Source organism: Castor canadensis, chromosome 1, assembly GCF_047511655.1.
Source record: "Castor canadensis chromosome 1, mCasCan1.hap1v2, whole genome shotgun sequence".
NCBI lineage: Eukaryota > Metazoa > Chordata > Mammalia > Rodentia > Castoridae > Castor > Castor canadensis.
In genome coordinates, this window is record NC_133386.1 from 87,924,578 (window position 1) to 87,944,535 (window position 19,958).

The 19,958-nt window shown below is 35.7% G+C and overlaps 1 protein-coding gene across 4 annotated transcripts in view; it reads left to right on the forward strand.

Annotated features, from left to right (window-relative positions):
• Senp6 (SUMO specific peptidase 6) overlaps nucleotides 1–19,958 on the forward strand; it is a 98,256-nt gene that overhangs the window by 59,001 nt on the left and 19,297 nt on the right. For all 4 annotated transcript variants that reach the window (XM_074079467.1, XM_020163767.2, XM_074079479.1 and 1 more), the window contains 7 exons: nucleotides 240–410; nucleotides 2,373–2,406; nucleotides 2,731–2,925; nucleotides 4,017–4,243; nucleotides 5,774–5,883; nucleotides 5,994–6,110; nucleotides 19,478–19,597. In XM_074079467.1, coding sequence (XP_073935568.1) covers nucleotides 240–410; nucleotides 2,373–2,406; nucleotides 2,731–2,925; nucleotides 4,017–4,243; nucleotides 5,774–5,883; nucleotides 5,994–6,110; nucleotides 19,478–19,597 — 974 coding nt within the window. The remainder of the gene's footprint in view (nucleotides 1–239; nucleotides 411–2,372; nucleotides 2,407–2,730; nucleotides 2,926–4,016; nucleotides 4,244–5,773; nucleotides 5,884–5,993; nucleotides 6,111–19,477; nucleotides 19,598–19,958) is intronic.

The window sequence follows — 19,958 nt, forward strand, 5'->3', positions numbered from 1 at the left end:
AAGAAAAGGGCAGAGAGAAGAGATGGAGGGCTCCTGGATGTCATTCCTGACTTCTGTGGTTACCTGAATTTCAGATAATAACTAAAGTAAAGCTGGATAAAATAGAAGGAATTTACTTCATCTAAAACCCACAAAATCCTATTTCTTCTAACACTGTTGAAGAAAAATTAACTTTATGTTGTGTACTTGGTTTGCAGCCTTGTTAAAGTAATTAATTGAAATCTTCTTTTCCTTTTCAGTTTGGCAATTCTATTATCAGCACACCTCAAAAACGTCGCAAAATAATTTCTCCAGAAACTTTAGTTAATTCTGTACCTTTAAGCTGCCAAAATTCCTTTGAAAGTGTCATTTTAAATTGTCGAAGTATACGAGTAGGAACACTTTTCCGACTATTAATAGAGCCTGTAATTGTAAGTATATCTTAGGCTATTTGCTGTATCAGTTATAAGATTTGTAATTCCATTGCCAAAGCTAATGAGTAATAGTTTAATTTTGTTAAGTTATATTATTAAAGTTAGTATCAAAAATGCTTCAAGGTTTCAGATTAAGTGTACATAAATAGTAACTCCTCACCATTAAAACTTGTGGATAAAAATGTATCATAATTAAATTTTGAAGTAGTGTCAGATTCACTATAGGAAACTATATGTGATTCTCAAGTTAGAACACCTTCCAATATGTTAGTATTCTGTCCTCATACCAGCTTAGTGCATGGAAAGAATATATTAAAGAACTGTAGTGAGAAAAAGAAGAATCCACAAGCTCCGGAGTCTGCTGAAAATGTATTAAGTTCTAGAAATAGGTTATTGGACTGTATTGACCACCAACAATAATTAGACTAGTTCAGTGTCCATAGTGCCTGGGTACTTCCTCTAGTCTCATTCACTTACTGTCATATCTGTTTACTTGTTATTTTATTGCCACTAATCCCATTCAAGTATTTATTTTCTAGTTGAAATTTCAGTGTAATCTCTTTAACCAGAATTCTTTGTCATTTTCCTTCTAATGTCTTCTAAACATTGCTGGTAGATTAATCTTCCATAAAGCCCTGTTCTTAATCTTATAAACTTGACATCCCTATCTGTACCCAACTGTATTTTTAAACCCTGCTTCTTAGTACTACCCTTTATACATAAAGCAATTATCTTTAAGAGAACATATGCTTTCATATATTAAACTTACGAAACTGTTTAGTGGTAAAGATTTGTGGTTCTAGAATATAACATCAAAAGAAAAATTTTATAGGTTATTTTATAAGAACAGGCAGACTGTGAACATGATTTCTTAGCAGAGGAAAGATCTGTTGGAATTTGGCAGGTTTTTGTTTTCTATAAAGCAAACTCCAGCTTCTCAGTATTTGCAAACTAGAATGTTTCAGAAGTACTGTGGAGATTTTAAAGCAAATGATGTATAGACTACCCTTTAACATTGTAACCTATGTCTTGTTTTTCAGTGGTTTATGAAATGTGTATTTGGTAACATGTATTCATAGTACAAGTTATGTTTCCTGGTTTCTATCACTTAACAAAAATGTCCCTGCCCCCATGCCCTTTTTTTCTTCTTTTTATGATACTGGGGATTGAACTCAGGCCCTCACAATTACTAGACAAGCACTCTACACTTGACTCACATCCCTCAAATCCATTTTTTGTCATCTTATATCTCAAACATTTCCAAGAGAAATCTGGAGGATTTATGATTTTCCCCTACATTGCAGTGTTATAGCACTTCAATATAATGAGTAAGGTTTTGCTGGTGATTCGGACATTTAATTGAAAGTTGCCCATAAAAACTGTATGGAGAACTGAATTAAAATTTGGATTTTTTTCCATGAAAGTTATGAGTTAGCTTATGTATGCTACACTGAAGTAAAACTAACCTTGTAAATATGTATGACATAAAATGTGCTGATCTACTTTTTTAAAATTAAAATGCTAAATGAAATATTTTAGCTGAAAAATACAATGTAGAAATTTGCTGTGATATTAACCTTTTTTATTGTGTGGGGTTTCCCAAAAGGTACTTACCTTTCGTTTAATTGTATTGGTTCTATAATTTCTTTGAGTGGTATAAATTGAAAAAATGATTTGATAGTTTCTTCTGGAATGTGACATACTTATATTTTGTAGTGAGATGGTTTATCTGCCGAGTTATGACTAATCTGAGAAACATTTTGAAATCAAAGTGGAGCCTCACTTTCTAAGAGATTTTTTTGCGGGGAGAGGAGAGGACTATTTCACCCTAAATTGAAGCACCTGGCTGTTTTTCTGCCTGCTGTTGCCCTAGGGTCTATATATGTTATTTAAGGGATGTGCACCAAAATTTTTATTAGTCTATGATCGGTACTCATTTCTCTCTCTTTTATTTTTTAGTTTTGTTTAGATTTCATCAAGATACATCCAGACGGTAAGCCATTTTATATCTTTATTTACTAACACTTTGTTTATACTTTATAGGAATAAAAGATTAAATAATGTTTATAGAACTCATACTCAGCCATTATATATATCCTTAACAAAAGGCATATATCTTGGTGCAGTTTCATTTTGTAGCATAATAAAGCCTGATTTTTTTAGTCTCCCTTTTATATTTGGAAAAGAAGTAGCAGCTTCTTTAATATAAGAATATTTGCAGGGCATAATAAATATATTTAATTTTAATTTTGTATTTCCTCCATTCATGTTTTTACTGTCTTAAGAGTTGATCATTTTTCCATTTGTTTTCCTCCAGGACCAGAGAATGAGCCTGTAGAAATTATTTTAAATACCTCTGATCTAACTAAGTGTGAATGGTGTAATGTTCGAAAATTGCCTGTAGTGTTTCTTCAGGCAATACCAGCAGTTTATCAAAAGCTGAGCATGCAACTGCAAATGAATAAAGAGGATAAAGTTTGGAATGATTGTAAAGGAATGAATAAAATACCAAGTAAGTTATGTAGAACAGACTATAATAAGATATACGATCTATTGAGTAGTAGAGAATGAGTGTATCAGTGCAACATGAAAGAAGGATTGAAGCAGTATTTTTCAAGTCACTCACATTCACTTACTAGAATGTATTGCAGCTAGTGTATAAAATAGATATTACTGCATCTATTTTATAGATGAGGAAAAGCCCACAAAAAAAGTAGAAGAGTTGAAGATAAACTGAGGTTTACCCATTTAGAAAGTGTTCTAAGTGAGTTAAAAGTGAAAAGATCTGAAATCTGTAACACTGTCTAATCTAAGTACAGTGAATTTAACTGATATGAATGCTAAGTATAAATCAACCATATAAATCAGAAATCCTTGAGATAGAATGTTTCCAAATTCATAGAAAGGGTCCTCATCCTTTGAAGTAAATAGATGTGGCTCTCCAGTTTCTTTCCTTGTACCTCTAACACAGCATGGCAAAGTTGCTTGTCAAATAAGTACATTTCAGCAGTAATTTCTATTTCGGCTTAATGATAAGTAAATGCTAGCTACTAACATAGCTGAAAATCTAGTGAATAGTTGTTTTGCAGTTGAATTCTCTAGAGATAATACACTTTTGCTTGGGATTTCCTATTGTGGTTTTTGAGGGTGGAGGTTGTTTTTTCTTTTTTGAGTCAGGGTCTCACTGTATAGCTCAGGATGGCCTCAAACTCCTGGTCCTCCTACCACAGTTTCCTGAGTGTTGGGATTGCAGGCACGCCTCACCACATCGGCTCCTGTTAGTGTTTGACCAGAATGTTAATTGATCTATATTTAAGACTAGATTTTGATTTTGATCCTATTAGTAAAAGCAAGTTAGCTACATCCATGAGTAGATTTGCTTTTGAGCTACTGCCAGAGTAGTGTGTTCTGGTTCCTTTCTTTTGATAACTTAGATAACATTGTCAGTTAACACTGACAAATACTGGTCTTAATTCCAGTATTTATTGTATATCTATTTTATAACAAACATTGGGGCATTTTTTTCCAGGATTTCTGATAATCTTAGAAATAATTGGCTATTTATTAAATTATCTATTTAGCCTTATATTTATTTCTTTTCAGGTTTGGAAGAACAATACATAATTTTAATTTTTCAAAATGGCCTTGATCCTCAGGCAAACATGGTATTTGAAAGCATCATTACTGATATTGGTTTAAAGAATAATGTTTCCAATTTTTTTGCAAAAATACCCTTTGAAGAAGCCAATAGCAGACTTGTTGCCTGTACCAGAAGCTATGAAGAGAGCATCAAAGGAAGTTGCATGCAAAAAGAAAACAAAGTTAAAACTGTAATTATGTTTAAATTTTTTTAAATAATTTTAAATAATGGATAATTTTGTTTGTTTTTCATGGTGATGGTGATCAAACCCAGGTCCTCATGTGAGGCAAGCACCCTGCCACTGAATTATACCTCTCACCCCAGTAGATGGATCATTTTAAAACAAAATTTTATTATACTACTGCTCATTTTGTTTTGAAATTTTAAATTCCATTTTGGAATTAATTTGTTTTCATATTTGATGTGTGAACTATCTGCTATCAAAACGTTAGTGGTAGATAGTTTGTGTTTAGCACAAGTAGCTCTTGACACCAGTCTCAGAATCATTTTTAGTTCCTTTCCACACCATGTTCTTATCTTTCATCTTTTCTTTTTTTCATCTGATTTTAATACCCCACTCCCAACATACATATGCACACAGTGCTACATTCAAATAGATTATTACCCTGTGTCTTAGATTTGAAGTAGTTTTGGTCCCTTGTCTGTGGTATCACATGCTTATATTTAACATGCATGCTTAGTTGGAAACAAAGTATATATATTGTTTGGCCTTAATTGTGAAAATATGTATCTAATTACTCAGACAGGATTCATCGTTAGGTAACGCTGAAGCTGCATGAACCACAGCCATAGCACTCTGACACTTCCATAGCAATTAAATTTCGCTGACTTGACTTATTGGGAATAAATCCCTCGATCTACTTACAAACTGAGAAATAGGATTATTCAAGGAACAATCTCTTTTTGAGGTAGATAGGCCAGGCTGACCTTGAACTCAAAGAGCCTCCTACCTCCACTTCCTGATTACAGGAGGTGGTTATTGTAATCAACTGATAACCTTTTTTTTTTTTTTTTTTAAATGTGGTGTTGTGATTGGACCCCAGGCATTGTGAGTGCTAGGCAAACACCTCACCAGCCCCCACAACACAATCTTGATGATAATTGAACAAAGCCTCACACACTTTAGTGAATGGAACAGAAGAAGAAAGAGAACTTCTTCTCCTTTTTCAGAGTTGGCTATAGGAGATAATGCCAGAGGAAGAACAGAGCTGCACAAGCTATAAGGCAGCTAGGATGGAGTCAGATTTCAATGGAAAGTGCTTACCTCTAAGGACATTCATTTTCTTTAGCTGTGCATAGGCTGAAGCTCATGGAACTATGTTCCCAGAGCCTCTGCCACGTCCCATGTGGCATTGAACTTAGGTAGGCCTCCAATTCTAGCAGAAGAAATACACTTTGTTGTTTTTAAAGGTTCTTGGACTCTTACTGACATAATCTAATTGTATATGAACAGTAGAAATCTGACAGAGATAAGACACTAGAAAATCAATATGCATCAGGAGACCATCACTAACTACAGATGAAAAGATAGTGGCCCCTTGTTTTGCCTTTTTGTTTTTAATTGTTAAGGGTCATGCATACTTTTCAAGAGTCTAAATTCATATTTTTAATTAAATCGTTCTGTGCCTTGTGCTTTCTCTTTTTATAGAAAATTTTCCCAGTTGACTTTGTGAATCGATAATTTAATTTCTTTTACTAGGTGTCCTTCGAATCTAAAATGCAAATTAGAAACAAACAGGAATTCCAGTTTTTTGATGATGAGGAAGAACCTGGAGAGAGCCATACTATTTTCATTGGACCTATAGAAAAGTGAGAAAATTCTTTTACATCTGCAATGTTTTAAATTTCTTTCTCTGTTTTGTTACATTTTGATTACATATGCGTGAAGTAATTACTTATTTTATTTTATTTTATTACAGATTGATAGTGTATCCACCACCTCCAGCTAAGGGTGGCATCTCTGTTACTAATGAGGATTTGCACTGTCTAAGTGAAGGAGAATTTTTAAATGACGTTATTATAGACTTTTATTTGAAGTAAGTTAATTTTCTACTAACCTTTTAGAAAAATTTTAATATTGTATGTCTTTGTTTTCTAAAGTTATATTACTTGGGTTTTAGTTTCCATTACTGCCACTTAGCATGTGACCTGTGGGATGTTATTTAATCGTTTCTTTGTGTGTCCATATTTTTTGCTTTTTATGGTGGCAGGAATTAAACTCAGGGCTTCATGCACGCTAGGCAAATGCTCTACAAATCCACACATTGTGCCCATGTTTACATATTTTTAAAATGAGAATGAAACCTAACAGGGTTATGGGGATTAAATGAGGTAGTAGTACATGATAAGTAGTAGGCAAGGTGCCCGTCACATGCAACGTCTTCAGTTACTTATGTTTAATAGTTTGCATTATGTAATGGGCATGCATGTGAAACAAAATAACTCTTTTAAAACCCACTCAACTGACTTTATAGCCTACTAGTGATTTCATCCCACAGTTTAGGTTGAAAAACATTGTTGTAAAGAGTGAAGTTTTGATCAGAGAAGTGATTTAACTAAAGCTCCCTAAGACCATTTTGCTAGGCATGGGCATTGTGAAAGTCTAGGTGACAGGAGATATAAGAAGCTTCATTAAGACATTTTAGTTTGTGTTAAAGGGAAGTTATGAGATGTTTTACTTGTGTAAGAGTTTTTGAAAGACACAAAACTCCATATTAAGGAGTATGGCTGTGAGGTAACTTCTAGTTTTCTGGCTCATAAAATGTTGGGACAAACAGCCAAACAGGCTTTGGAAGAGGTGGCTTGAGTTCTCTTTTAGATGCCTGTGTAAAGGGGACAGTGTTGACAAGCTGTTGAATATATGAGCCTAGAGGTTGTTTGAGTTATGAACTACAGATATGTAGATTTAGAAAGTTTTCTTTATAAATGGTTATAATTATTAGAATGAATAGAATTCCTCTGGTAGAGAGATAAAATGACAAGAAAAGCTATAAGGTCAGGTTCTTTTGAATAGATTTTAAGAGATGAAAAAGGAGAGAAAAGAAGACTGTCATGAATAATTTCCAAAGATATTCTGAACAAAGGATAGAAATCCAGAGAATGAACTGAGATCTTTAAAAGAATATATATATATTCAGGCCAGGGTATGGTGGCTCATGCCTGTAATTTCAGCTACTTGGGAGGAGAAGATAGGACAATTGCAATTTGAGGACTGCTTGGGCAAAAGTAAAATCCTATCTCAAAAGCAAGATAGGCATGGTGACATACATCTGTAATCCCAGCTACTCTTGAGGTGAAGGTAGGAGGATCAGAGTCCTGAGGTCAGCCTGCACAAAAGCATGATACCTTATCTGAAAATATAAAGGAAAAAAGGATAGGGGTGTGACTTAACTGGTAGAGCAGTTGGGTAGGAAGTTTGAGGCTCTGAGTTCAAACCTCAGTACTGTCAATAAACTAAATAAATACATAAATAAGGAGAATCTATTCAGTGTAACAATATAGGCAAGATTAAGGGCAGATGAGCACTAAGAATAATTTTGAAGTCACAGTGACCTAAAGGTAATTATGATTAATCATAGACCCTTGACTTGAGCCCAGTCCCTAGAGTTAGCAAATTACCCCTCTTTTCCATGGAGATGGTATCAGTGGAAGTCTATTGAGAAGCATATTCAATAGTAATAAGGCACTTCTACAACTCTGGTATCAACAGGGGCCTAATATAGAACCTGCACTTCCACTGATGCCTGGCATGAGGAGGTAACTCCCAATTTCATCAGCTTCAACATGGTGCCAGAGGAAGCTTGCTAGAATACAAGAATTAAATTAGATCCAGAATCCTTAATACTCAAGATTCCACATCTCATTTGAAAAATCACTTGTCTCAACAAAATTCAGGAAGATCTTACATTGAGTGAGTAAAGAAAATCAGGAGACATCAACACCAAGTAGACAAATGTCAGAAGAATCACATTTTAAAGCATTAATCAAAAATGCTTTAATGAGAACCACAACTTTGTGTGACACAAATGAAAGCATGAAAAAATATAAAGAACACATAAATGGAGATTTTAGAGCTAATACTACAAAAGTAAAAGAGAGACTTTAGTGGGTGGACGCAATAGCAAAATGGAGAGGACAAAGGAAGGAATCAGTGAGCAGTCTTCAATAATGTCCTTTCTACAAAAAACTCATCTTAGTGATGTATGTAGGTTGGAAGAAAACAAATGGAACAAGATAAGAGCATACAAACAGTAATAAGAAAAATACAAGAGTAATGTTATTAACATCTGATAAATAGACTTGTGACCAAAGAAAATTACCAGGGATACAGAGGGACATTATGTAAAGGTAAAAGAATGATCTACCAAGAAACATAGTAATCCTGAGTGTGTATGTACACCATGCAACAGAGCTGATGGACCTGAATGGAGAAAAAGACAAATACATAGAGACAATTAGAGACTTCAGTACTCCTCTCTCAACAGTTAATAGGACAACTGGAAAGAAAATCAATGAGGTTGTAGAAAAACTCAACATCATCAATCAACACAATCTTTTCAACATCAGAAAGTAATAAATTCTAATTCTTTTCAAGGGCATTATTTTTCCTTTTGAAGATTTCATGGTAATAGAATGTTTCAGTGAGACAAAAATAGAGTATGTTTCAATGAGCATATTTTATGCCCACTGAAAACTTTAGTTTTTAAATGCCTAATTCCTGAGACCTCTTTGAGAACAAACACAAATTCAAGGACAAAATTGAAGAAAGTTCTTGCTTGCTAAATCAAAAGACGTGTGAAGCCCTGGGTTTGATCCACATCACAAAATTAAATGAATAAATTAAAAAGTTGCTTCATACTAATGGCTAAAAAAGAGATAAAAAGATGCTCAACATCGCTGTTCTTCAGAAATGCAAATCAAAGCCATCTGATACCCAATAGAATGGCTACATACAAAAGAAAAAAAAATGTATTGCAAGGATATAAAGAAATTGGAACCCTTGTGTACTCTTGGTGGTATTGTAAAATGGTATAGCCACTGTGAAAGACAGTATGGTTTTTCAAAAAAAAATTTTTTTTCAACAGGTTAGATTCACTTTTTTTCTTGTCTAAAAACCTTAGTTTGCAGCCATAGCTGGAGCCTAGGTGCCCTGCACAGAGTGTCTTGGTGTATATTTTCATAAAATGCTCAGTAAATTCCTGTTAGGGAGACTTGGCAAACACCATTTCTCTCCAGCAGCAGTATCTTGGGCCCAGAAGCTGAGAACCATGCCTGTGCCTCTGGGGTCAGAGATGAGGTACACCATGATGGAACCCCAGCAGCCTGTCCACCTAGCATGGGAATGTATTGGTCTAGCCAGTTTTCCCCAAGTAAGCTCTTCCCACAAGGACAGTGAAGTACTTGTCCAAGAATGGCAGTGGCTACCTTTGGAGCACTTAACACCCAGACTATTATAGTTTCTAGTGGCAACAAATGCCTTGAACTTGGTATGCTGGCCATGCGAGTCTGCTTCTACACAGGCCTGTTCTTCAAAACCTCACCTTTGAGGAATGCTCCCAAGAAAAGCTCCATAATCTCAGATTCTTGAAGGAAAAGAAGAAAAGATAAGTCTCCTCCAAGGACTTGATCTTGGTGTCCTTGACCAAGCAGCCTAGCTTGGTGACAGGGATCCACTTGGCCTCCAGGCCCTTCTGCTGCACTAGTATCATCCAAGCATTTGGTGTCTTCCTGAAGAAGCTGGATTCCTCAAAAAATGTAAAATAGAACTACCACATGATCCAGCAGTCTTATTCTGCATAAATATTGAGTTAAAAGTAGGGTCTTGAAGAAACTTATGCACCTATGTTCTTAGAAGCACTATTCATAATACCTAAAATGTAAAAACTACTCTGGTGGCCATTGATGGATAAATAAAATATATGTATATACCATGATATATTTGTGGAATACTATTCATCTTTAAAAGGGAGAGTAAATTCTGTCACATACTATAGTAACATGGACCAACCTTGAGGGCATTGTGCTAAGTGAAGTAAGTCAGTCACAAAAAGACAAATACTATAATGATTCCAGTTATGTTAGGCATCAAAAGTAGTCAAATTCATAGAACTAGTTTGCAAGACCCCCATCTCCAAAATAACCAGAGCAAAATGGACTGGAGGGGTTGCTTAAGCAGTAGAGCAACTGTTCATGAATGCCTTTTTTTGCAAGTCTGAAGCTCTGAGTTCAAACTCCAGTCCCACCTAAATAGATTGATAGATTGATAGATAGATAGATAGATAAGTAGATAGAATGAGTAACCACAGTGTGCCTTCTCTAATACAAATAATATAGTGTAAAAGGAATTGTAATAATACATGATTTTTCAAGAAATTTGTTGAGAGGATCCAAGATGGCAGCTAGAGGGCAAAAGCAGACAACGTGAGCTCCATAAATCAAAAATTTTGCTGATATGCTAGAGCCACACTTGGCAGAAAAAAAACACGAAGAAGAATCAAAACTGTGACACCCTGAATGCGCAGCCCATACAAAGCTTCTCCATGCCACATTACACTGAAAAAACAGGAGGGCTTGCACACTGCCAGATGCCAGCTGGGAGACACAAGCCCAACAGGTGAGCAAATAAGCAGCATATGGTATTCCCACAACTACCCCTGGGATAAACCAGCATAGCCCCCTGGACATACTGACCCCCACCCCACAAAAAAAAGTGAATAATAAACAAGAAACTGAAAAGGAACACGCAGCAGAGGGGGCGGGGTGCTCTGAGTGTACTAGAGAAGGAGGGAGGGCAAGGAGATGATCTCCACGCAAAGTTTCAGTAAACAAAGACTGGAAAGACAGAAGGGCCAACAGTGGGCAGATGATAAGCCATTGCCTGAAATAGGGCAGATAGCTCCAGAGCCAATGAACAACATCCAAAGTCAAACAGCATTGCAAAATTGAAACCAGCATAACACGCTGACAGCAGAGAGCTAGCTGAGGGATCTCTGACCTTGCCCCAGAGAAAGGGCACGAGGCAAAGAAACAAGCCCCCAATAAACCAACACAGCGAAAACCCAACTCCAAAGCAGACAGCTAGCGGACCACAGACCTGATCTCCGAAATCTGAAGACAAGCCACACCTCTCTGAGGGAAGAGCTTGACTGAGCAGCTGCTGCTAAAAGACAGGAAAAAAAAAAAAACGGTGAGTCCCCCAACCACCTGGTGAGACTAAGACAGAGTTTCTGCTTAAATACCAACACCAGGAATGGATGCTGAAAGAGTAACATCATAACTACTAAGACTGAAATTCTGTTGTTCCTGAACCTGGATTTTTTTTTTTATATGTTTGTTTGTTTTGTTCCCTGTTTGTTTGCCCACCACCTCTCCCTTTTGATTTCTTTGGTTCTCTCTCTTTTTTTTTTTTCTGCTTTCTTTGTTTGGCTAGTTTTACACTGTAAGTTAGCTAATACTAAATTACACACAGACCAGGAAAGAAACAGCACCAAGTGGAGGGATGGGAAGATGAAAAATGGATGGAAACCATTCTCCCCCCAAAAATAAATTAACACAGGATTCAGAGGGAAATGAAGAAAATTGATACCCAGTTCCAGACTCCAACAAAACAAAGATAAACTATACCAAGAACCCAATGAAGCGCACAAGAACACCCTGAAAGAGGAACTCCTGCAAGTAATCACTGAGAATTTCATGGAGATGTTACTAGACATGGTCAACCAACATATACAGGAGGCACTCAAGAAATATCAAGATAACAAAAATAATACGAGAAGACAAAAAAAAAAAATGAACTCATAGGAGCCCTAAATAAATACTAAGGTGAAACAGAGAACACCATAAATAGAGAGGTATATGAATTAAGGATGAAAATTGACAGTGTTAAAGAGGAAGTGACCCATGATATGGAAAACCTCAGAAAAAAAGAATGAAACAAATACAAAACAATGGAAGGTCACTCCAGCAGATTAGAACAAGCAGAAGACAGAATCTCAGAACTCTAAGATGAAATGGAAATTAAAGGAAAAACTGAACTATTAGTCAAACAATTCAAGACCTGTGAAAGGAATATGCAAGAACTCACCGACTGTCAAAACACCAAACTTGAGAATCATGGACATTGAAAAAGAAGAGGGACAAGCAAAAGGAATTCATAATATATTCAACAAAATAATAACAGAAAATTCCCAAATCTAGAGAAAACTATGCCCATTCAGGTACAGGAAGCCTCCAAGACACCAAAGAGATTTGACCAAAATAGAACTACCTCACAACATGTTATCATTAGAACAACAAGCACAGAGAATAGAGAAAGAATATTGAAGGCTGTAAGAGAGAAAAAATAACATACAATGGTAAACTCATCAAAATCACGGCAGATTTCTTAATGGAAACCTTAAATGCAAGAAGAGCATGGAGTGAGGTCTTCCAAGCACTGAATTAAAATAACTTCAACCCTAGGATATTCTACCCAGCAAAACTATCATTCAAAATAGATGGAGCAATAAAAGTCTTCCATGATAAGCAGAAACTAAAACTATATGACCACTAAGTCACCACTACAAAAGATGCTTCAAGGAATTCTGCACACAGAAAATGAAAGCAAACAAAACCATGAAAGGACAGGCAGTACCAAACCACAGAAGAAAAGGCAAGAAAGTAGAGAGTAACATCAATTCAGCTGCACACAATCAAACCCTTAAACAGCAAAAACAACTAAATGACAGGAATCACCATATACCTATCAATACTAACACTGAATATTAACGGACTTAATTCCCCCATCAAAAGACACTGGCAAGCAGGATTAAAAAGGAAGATCCAAAAATCTGTTGCTTACACGAGACCTATCTCATTGGCAGAAACAAGCACTGGCTTAGGGTGAAAGGCTAGAAGATTTGCCAAGCCAGTGGTCCCGAAAACAGGCAGGAGTAGCCATACTTACCTCAGACAAAGTAGACTTCAAACTTACATTGATCAAATAGATAAAGAAGGGCACTCCATACTAATAAAAGGGGAAATACACCAAAAGGCAGTAACAATTATCAGCCTATATGCACTGAATGTCAGTGCACGCAGTTTCATCAAACATACTCTGAAGAACCTAAACATGTATAGACTCCAACACACTGGTAGTGGGAGACTTTAATACCCCCCTGTCACCAGTAGATAGGTCATCCAAACAAAAAACCAATAAAGAAATTCTAGAACTAAATGACACCATAGATCAAATGGACCTAGCTGTTGTCTACAGAATATTTCATCCAACTTCTGCACAATATACATTCTTTTCAGTAGCCCATGGGGAACCTTCTCCAAAATTGATCATATCTTAGGGCACAAAGCAAGCCTCAGCAAATACAAGAAAATAGAAATAATCCCATGCATTCTATCTAATCACAATGCTTTAAAACTAGAACTCAACAACAAAAACAACAGTAAAAAACATGCAAACAATTGGAAGCTGAACAACACATTGCTAAGTGATCAATGGGTTATTGATGAAATAAAAGAGGAAATTAAAGGGTTCCTGGAAGTTAATAAAAATGAAAACACAACCTACCAGAACCTATGGGTCACAGCAAAGGCAGTCCTAAGAGGAAAGTTTATAGCCATGAGTGCATATATTAAAACGACAGAAAGATCTGAAATCAATTACCTAATGCTACATCTCAAACTTCCAGAAAAACAAGAGCAAGCAAGTCCCAAAACATGTAGAAGTAGAGAAATAATAAAAAATAAGGGCCAAAAAGAATTAAATAGAAACAAACAACAGCAACAAAAAACATACAAAGAATCAATGAAACAAAAAGCTGGTTCTTTGAAAAAACCAATAAGATTGACTGACCCTTGGCAAACCTGACTAAAATGAGGAGAGAAGAAACCCAAATCAGTAAAATCAGAAATGCAAAAGGGGAGATAACAACATTTGTTCATTTCTTGATGAACTGGACAGATTTCTAGATACTTACATCCACACCCAAAATTGAACCAAGAAGATATTAATCACCTGAATAGATCTGTAACACAGAATGAAATTGAAACAGTAATAGAGTCTCCCAAAAAAGGAAAGTTCAGGACCTGATGGATTCTCTGCTGAATTCTATCAGACCTTTAAAGAAGAACTGACACCAACCCTCCTTAAACTGTTCCACGAAATAGAAAGGGAAGGAACACTGCCTAACTCATTTTATGATGCCAGTATTATACTCGTCCCAAAACCAGACAAAAACACCTCCAAAAAGGAAAACTATAGGCCAATCTCCTCAATGAGTATCAACGCAAAAATCCTCAATAAAATAATGGCAAACCAAATCCAACAACACATCAGGAAGATCATTCACCACGACCAAGTTGGCTTCATCCCAGGGATGTAGGGGTGGTTCAACATATACAAATCTGTAAATGTAATACAGCACATTAATAGAAGCAAAGACAAAGACCACTTGATCATCTCAACAGATGCAGAAAAAGCCTTCAACAAGATCTAACACTACTTCATGATAAAAGCTTTTAGAAAACTAGGACTAGAAGGAAAATACCTCAACACTGTAAAGGCTATATATGACAAACCTACCTCCAACATCATACTTAATGGTAAAAACTGAAACCATTTCCCCTAAATTCAGGAACGAGACAAGGGTGCCCACTATCCCCACTCCTATTAAACATAGTCCTGGAGTTCAACTCCTAGCCTGAGCAATTAGGCAAGAAGAAGAAATAAAAGGAATACAAATAGGTAAAGAAACTGTCAAAATATCCCTGTTTGCACATGATATGATCCTATACCTTAAAGACCCAAAAAACTCCACCCAAAAGTTCCTAGACACCATAAACAGCTACAGCAAGGTGGCAGGATACAAAATCAACTTACAAAACTCATTAGCTTTTCTATATACCAGTAACGAACCAACTGAGAAAGAATATATGGAAACAATTCCATTTACAATAGCCTCAAAAAAAAATCAAATACCTAGGAGTAAACTTAAAAAAGGATGTGAATGACCTCTACAAGGAGAACTACAAACCACTGAAGAAAGAGAGCGAGGAAGACTACAGAAGGTAAGAGAGGCCTCCCATGCTCATGGATTATTAGAATCAACACAGTAAAAATGGCTATACTACCAAAAGCAATCTACATGTTTAATGCAATTCCCATCAAAATCCCAATGACTTTCATCACAGAGATTGGAAAATCTACCCTAAAGTTCATTTGGAAACACAAAGAGACCGTGAATAGCCAAGGCAACTCAGCAAAAAGAGTAATGAAGCCACAATACCTGACTTCAAACCGTATTACAAAGCAATAACAATAAAAACAGCATGGTACTGGCACAAAAACAGACATGAAGACCAGTAGAACAGTATAGAGGACCCGGATATGAATCCACCTTATTTTTGACAAAGGCACCAAAAACATACAGTGGAGAAAAGACAGCCTCTTCAACAAATGTTGCTGGGAAAAGTGGTTGTCCATCTGCAAAAAACTGAAACTAGATCCATGTTTATCACCTTGTACTAGTAGTATCAACTCAAAATGAATCAAGGACCTTAATATCAGACCTGAAACTCTGAAGTTGGTATAGGAAAGAGCAGGGAATACTCTGGAAGTAATACGTATAGGCAAAGGACTTCCTCAATAGACCCCCCAGCAGCTCAGCAACTAAGAGAAAGGATGGACAAATGGGACTTCATAAAATTAAAAAGCTTCTGCACAACAAAAGAAATGGTCTCTAAACTGAAGAGCCCACCCACAGAGTGGGAGAAAATATTTGCCAGCTGTACATCAGACAAAGGAATGATAACCGGTATATACAGGGAACTTAAAAAACTAAACTCTCCCAGAATCAATGAATCAATAAAGAAATGGGCAACTGAACTAAATAGAACTTTCTCAAAAGAAGAAATTCAAATGGCAAAAAAACATGAAAAAATGCTCACCATCTCTAGCCATAAATGAAATACAAATCAAAACCACAATGATGGTTAGAATAACCATCATTGAAAACACCAACAACGGGTGTTGGAAAGAATGTGGGGAAAAAGGAACCCTCGTATACTGGTGGTGGGAATGTAAACTAGTACAACCACTCTGGAAAAAAATATGGAGGCTTCTTAAAAATCTAAACATAGATCTGCCATATGATCCAGCAATCCCATTCCTGGGGATATACCCAAAGGAATGTGACACAGGTTAGTCCAGAGCACCTGCACACCCATGTTTATTGCAGTGCTATTCACAATAGCCAAGTTATGGAAACAGCCAAGATGCCCCACTACTGACGAATGGATCAAGAAAATGTGGTATTTATACACAATGGAGTTTTACTCAGCTGTGAAGAAGAATGAAATCTTATTATTCTCATGTAAATGGATGGAACTGGAGAATATCATTCTGAGCAAGGTTAACCAGGCTCAGAAAACCAAAAATCATATGTTCTCCCTCATATGCAGACTTTAGATCTAGGGCAAATACAGCATTGTGGTTGGACTTGGGTCACATGTTAAGGGGAGACCACATACAGTATGTATGGGGATAGTTAGGAATCCCAAAACATGAAAGTGTTTGATGTCCCCACTGCAGGGGAACTAGTACAGAAACCTTAAAGTGACAGAGGTCAATATGGGAAATGGATTGGAAACTAGTGAAAAGGTCAGGGGGAGATGAGTCAACTTGGGTTGTACCACATTTGTACGTGGAAGCAATGCTGGGAATCTCTCTGAAAAGCTATCCTTATCTCAAATAGTAAAGATGCTTTGTCTTTCTTATTATTGCTTATGTCTTCTCTTCAACAAAATTAGAGATAAGGGCAGAACAGGTTCTGCCTAGAAGCAAGGGGGGGTGGGGGAGAGAGAGAGAGGGCAGGCGGTAGGGGGGAGAAATGGCCCAAACAGTGTATGCACATGTGAATAAATGAATAAAAAAATTAAAGAAGAAAAAAAAAAGTTGGCCTACTTTTCTCATGACATTTTTAGAGGTGAAATAAAAGAGGAAACTTCTTTAACTTCACTATTAAAATGAATAATTCTGCTTAGTGTCAAGCTGCTCATTCTTGTCTATTTATAACTGTACAACTTAAAACAGACTTTTAAAGAAAGTTTGTCATCATTGCAAGAAGCAGAAATGTATTGCATCTGGAGAATGTTAATACAATGCTGAGAAGAAAGAACTGTTTAAATGAAAATTACTTTCAGAGGCTGGGGTTGTAGCTCAGTGGTAGAAATTGTGCCTCACATGTGGAAGGGTCTGGGTTTGTTCCCCAGTACGAAAAAAAATCGCCTTTCATACAGTTTCTCATTAAACTTATAATCGTTTTTTAAAGAATGCATATTATTAGATTTCTCCATTTTGTGAAATAACTAATGATCAGCCTTACGACCACATTCAGTATTTAAATGATTAATATAGTGAAAGCAATTAATACATTAATGCACTCAAATGGAAGAAAATTCAACAAGTTTTTGTAATCAACTTTTTTGTTTTAAAATAAAACACATGACTGTTCTTAGATTAATACTTGTAATACTTCATGTCCCTTAAAAAAAAACTGTATGACAGAAAAATTTATGGATACATATCAGAAAGACCAAACTAGTTTCTTTAAAAGGCATTAATTTGTTTTCATGTGATACATTCAGTTTTCTTTCTTTTTTGAGACAAGATCTTACTCTGTAGCCCTGACTGGCCTCAGACTCAAATCTTCCTGCCACAGCCTTGCGATTTCTGGTATTACAGCCTTGTGTTACTGCACCTGGCTTCAGTTTTCTTAAATATAATTATTTTTCTTTTTCCTTTTCTTTTTTTTTTTTAAACCGTTGAATTAGCACATTTCTTCAGATCAGTACTTAAAAGTAGCCTTTGTAGTTTAGGCCATCAAAGGTAGCATGGACCCTGGACAACTGTGAATTTATTATTGTAAACATCAACAATTAATTTAGACTGTGCAATGAGCTGATTGTCTTATAGTACTTTTTGTAGTGGCCCATGGAGTTGCCTGAATGTAAGAAAAAAAATTTTTTAAGTTAAATCCCTTTCATTACAACTTGAGCTGTGGAATTACAAATGTTACAAACAGGTCTCGTGCCCTTGGGGAAGCCAGACCTCTTAAACATTTTGTGTTTTTGTGTAAGGCTTTCATGATAACTTCATTTTAATGGAGTAACAATGGTCATAAGCTTGAGTTTGCATACTCCTATGACAAAATTTGGAACATAAAGGGCTGGTGGAGTGGTTCAAGTGGTAGAACAACGCCTACCTAGCAAGAATGAGGCCCTAAGTTCAAACCCCAGTACCACTCCCACCCACCCTCCCCAAAAAAGAAAGAAATATAAACATTTCAATTTAGTATAATATCCCTTTGGAATATAAAGGACCAATGCTGGATGTTTTGATATAGATATAGGTGTATGGAAAAATCAGAATCAATATATAATCATTTTAAAAAGCCATTGTATAAAACTTTATTTTTTTTAGTTTTCATAAAAAGCAGCATATGGCTAGGTCTTTGTGATTTATTAACTGTTTAAGTTGAAATAATACATAAAGATAACAGCTTTACTGAGATATCCCAAAACATGCAATTCACCCATTTAAAATCTACAGTTCAGTACTTTTTATACATATATATTTAGAATTTGTGTAACCGTTACCACTGTCAATATTAGAGCATTTTCATGATTTTACAAAGAAACCCAGTACCCATTAGCCCTCATTCCCTTGTCTCCAAATTCACTCCCAGGCCTAGGCAACCACCAGACTCCTCTGTCTGTATGAATTTGCACATTCTGGATATTTTATATAAATGCAGTCATGCAATAAATATGGCATCCTTTGTGACCAGCTTCTTTCACTTAGCATAATTTTTTTCAGAATTCTCTGACTGTCATAGTATGTTTCTTTTTATTGCTGAATAATATGTCATTGTACATTTTATTTTTCCATTAGTTGATAAGCATTTGTCATTTAAGCTTTTTGACCACTTTCAGTAATTCTGCTATGAACATTCCTGTTCAAGTTTTTGTTCAAATACATAGTTACTTTGCTTTTCTGATTTGGAGTGTCTTATTTTAAAATCTACATCTTTCAAGTCATAATTTCATTCTATAAGACCACTTTTTATTACCTGAAACTTATCTAATGATTATCGCTGTCTAGAATATGAAGTAAACATTACCAGTAACGTCTGTTACTAAATAATAGAGCTTGATGGTGACCAAGTAAATATTTGAACATTGCTTGACTGTTTTTAGTATGAAGTTATCTGTTAACTAGAAATGTAGCTCAGTGGTAGAGTGCATGCATACGATGTGCAAGGCCCTGGGTTTAATCCTCAACATTGCAAAAGTAAATAAATAAAGTAAACTGTTATATCTATTAAATTGAGACTATTTTTGCTTAAAATAGATATTTGGTGCTTGAAAAACTGAAGAAAGAAGAAGCTGACCGAATTCATATATTCAGTTCTTTTTTCTATAAACGCCTTAATCAGAGAGAGAGGAGAAATCATGAAACAACTAATCTATCGTAAGTTAATCTCTGAAAATATTTAACAGACATAGTAAGTCACTCAAGTTTAATTTAGCAAAGAACCACATAATAGTTAGCCCTCACTATTGATGGGATGTTGGTTTCAGATTTCCCCACCCCACAAATAGATACCCAGATCTGCCAATGTTCAAATCTAGTTTATAAACTATTGCATAAGTACGCACATTGCATAAAACATGCACATCCTTTTGTATACTTTTATCTCTCGTTTACTCATAATACAGTGTAAATTCCATTAGCTAGTCATTGTGCTGTATTCATTAGGGAATAAAAAGGTCTGTTTGTGTTCGGTACAGTACAGTTTTTCCCCAAAATAGTTTCTATCCTTGGTTGAATT